Source organism: Siphateles boraxobius, unplaced genomic scaffold (assembly GCF_051911475.1).
Source record: "Siphateles boraxobius isolate OS27281-9 unplaced genomic scaffold, OSU_SipBor_1 339, whole genome shotgun sequence".
NCBI lineage: Eukaryota > Metazoa > Chordata > Actinopteri > Cypriniformes > Leuciscidae > Siphateles > Siphateles boraxobius.
In genome coordinates, this window is record NW_027508963.1 from 38,037 (window position 1) to 40,000 (window position 1,964).

General features: G+C 37.9%; 1 protein-coding gene across 1 annotated transcript in view; it reads right to left on the reverse strand.

The window, feature by feature from the left end:
- Positions 1-789: 789 nt before the first annotated feature.
- LOC143701975 (endoplasmic reticulum resident protein 27-like) overlaps positions 790-1,964 on the reverse strand; it is a 5,735-nt gene continuing 4,560 nt past the window's right edge. The window contains exons 5-7 of the mRNA XM_077195641.1: positions 1,896-1,964; positions 954-1,151; positions 790-874 (exon numbers count right to left, since the gene is read on the reverse strand). The exon at positions 1,896-1,964 is cut by the window's right edge and continues 57 nt beyond it. Of these exons, the coding sequence (XP_077051756.1) occupies positions 830-874; positions 954-1,151; positions 1,896-1,964 (312 nt within the window). The 3' untranslated portion in view covers positions 790-829. The remainder of the gene's footprint in view (positions 875-953; positions 1,152-1,895) is intronic.

Genomic DNA, 1,964 nt, shown 5'->3' on the forward strand with positions numbered 1-1,964 from the left:
GCTACGTCACACGTAGGCTCACTATTGGCCGACGCTGGTCATGTGTGTGATGCGTGTGACGTACAACAACAGAAGCTTACGCTGTTATACTAGTGAACTCACTCGAGGCCCACAGAGAAGGACATTAATAGTTGAAATAAAGTCGATCAAAGGTAATTTCAAACCCTGTGTATATATATATATATATATATATATATAAGATAAAAAGAAAACATTATATAAGTATATATATATAAAAAGGAGAAAAAAAACAAACCAGTTTAACTACATCACAGCTTTTTTGATCGGTGAGTGAAAAAGTTAGTTTCAAACCCTGCCCCCAACACTGGTGCTCATTCTGTCCAGGTGAATGCATCCGCTGTGTGTCTGTGTATGTTGTAAATTTTAAAAGTAATGTGTTGCTTTACTAGTTACTTGAAAAAGTAATCTGATTACATAACCCAAGTTACTTGTAATGAGTTTCTGGTGCTCATTCTGTCCGGGTGATGCATTGGCTGTGTGTCTGCAGGTTCTTCTCGCCGTCTGTGTGGATCATCTATCTGACTGACACTATTAACATTCAGAAATAACGTTTTCGTAACATAATGGAACATTAAAAAACATTTTTAGAACATATTTTTGTTAATTAAGTACGCACTGAGCTCCATTATAAATGTGCATAGATCAGAAATTAAAAAAAGACTAAATGTCAAACAAATGGCTATTAATAGTGGAGTCCTGTTGTTTATCACAGTTTGATGATCACTGATAAAAAGGTCCTATAATGAACTCCAAACAGGATCCACTGTATTTCATTTAATATTTTTATTGAAAGAAATGAAGGATCCTATTATAGTTCAGTCTTGTCTTCAGGTGTTTCAGCCTCTTTCTGCTTCTGTTAGAAAGAAGACACTCAGTGTGTGTTCATACAGTGTTGATAACATCTTGTGAAATACTTCAGTTTATGGCCTCACCTGCAGTTCTCCAGCCAGGAAAGAGTCACAGAAGGTCTGCACGCGCTCAGTAGTGATTTCATCAGACGGCATGAGCCATTTCTTGTCCAAGGTGCCATCATAAATGCCGATCCGTGGCAGGTCATGTGACTTCAGGCCGAAGTATTCCAGCACGCGGGCGTTTGATTTCTCGCTGCCGTTGACCAGCACAAACAACATCTGCATTTCACAAAAAACATTCAACAATCTGCACTAAAATCACAAACAGTGATCACGTCTCTAGCTCATGTCGTTTCGGGAAGTCTTGAAACTCTTTCAAATCAAATGAGAGGTCACGATTCATTTTGTTATTCTTATGTAGGATATCGAATTATTATTATTTTTTTTAATAGGCCTACTGCTGTTTTTTACTCAGCTATTGCCTATTAATTTGCATGTTTATGTTCAGTATCTGTTCAGTATTCCAGACTGAGATCCTCAATTGTTTTTGTGCCAGATAAATATTACTCTGAGTGTAAAATGTAGGCCCTAATTATCTTGTAATTACAGTAGTCAACATTTGAAGTGGATCAAAAAGTTCATCAAAGTTGTCCTAAGACACGAACGGGTATTGTTTAAAATTCATGTATTCCTATAACTTTGATGAAAGGTTTCGATCCACTTCAAATGTTGATTACTGTATATTTTATAAAGTGAACAGTCAGTCGCTTTAAACTAAAAGATTTTCCTCAAATCAGTCTCATACACTTTCCACTATTTCTGAAAGTTCTGGAATAATCCTGGAATGATCTGGCATGAATATCAGGAGAATATTAGGGTCAAGTGGGCGGAGCGCTTGAGTAATCAGTTCAGAAGCTCTTAATCCCATTAGAGAGTAAAACAGTGCGACTTTACCCCATCATCCCCTTAAATAACACTTTCTCCATCGGTTCAACGCGGGAAAATCGCTCGTTTATTTATTACCTTGCCAGTGTATTTTGGCGCGAGATCCCTGAAGCGCTCCTGAAGCGGGTCTGAGTCCGCGCGCCCTCT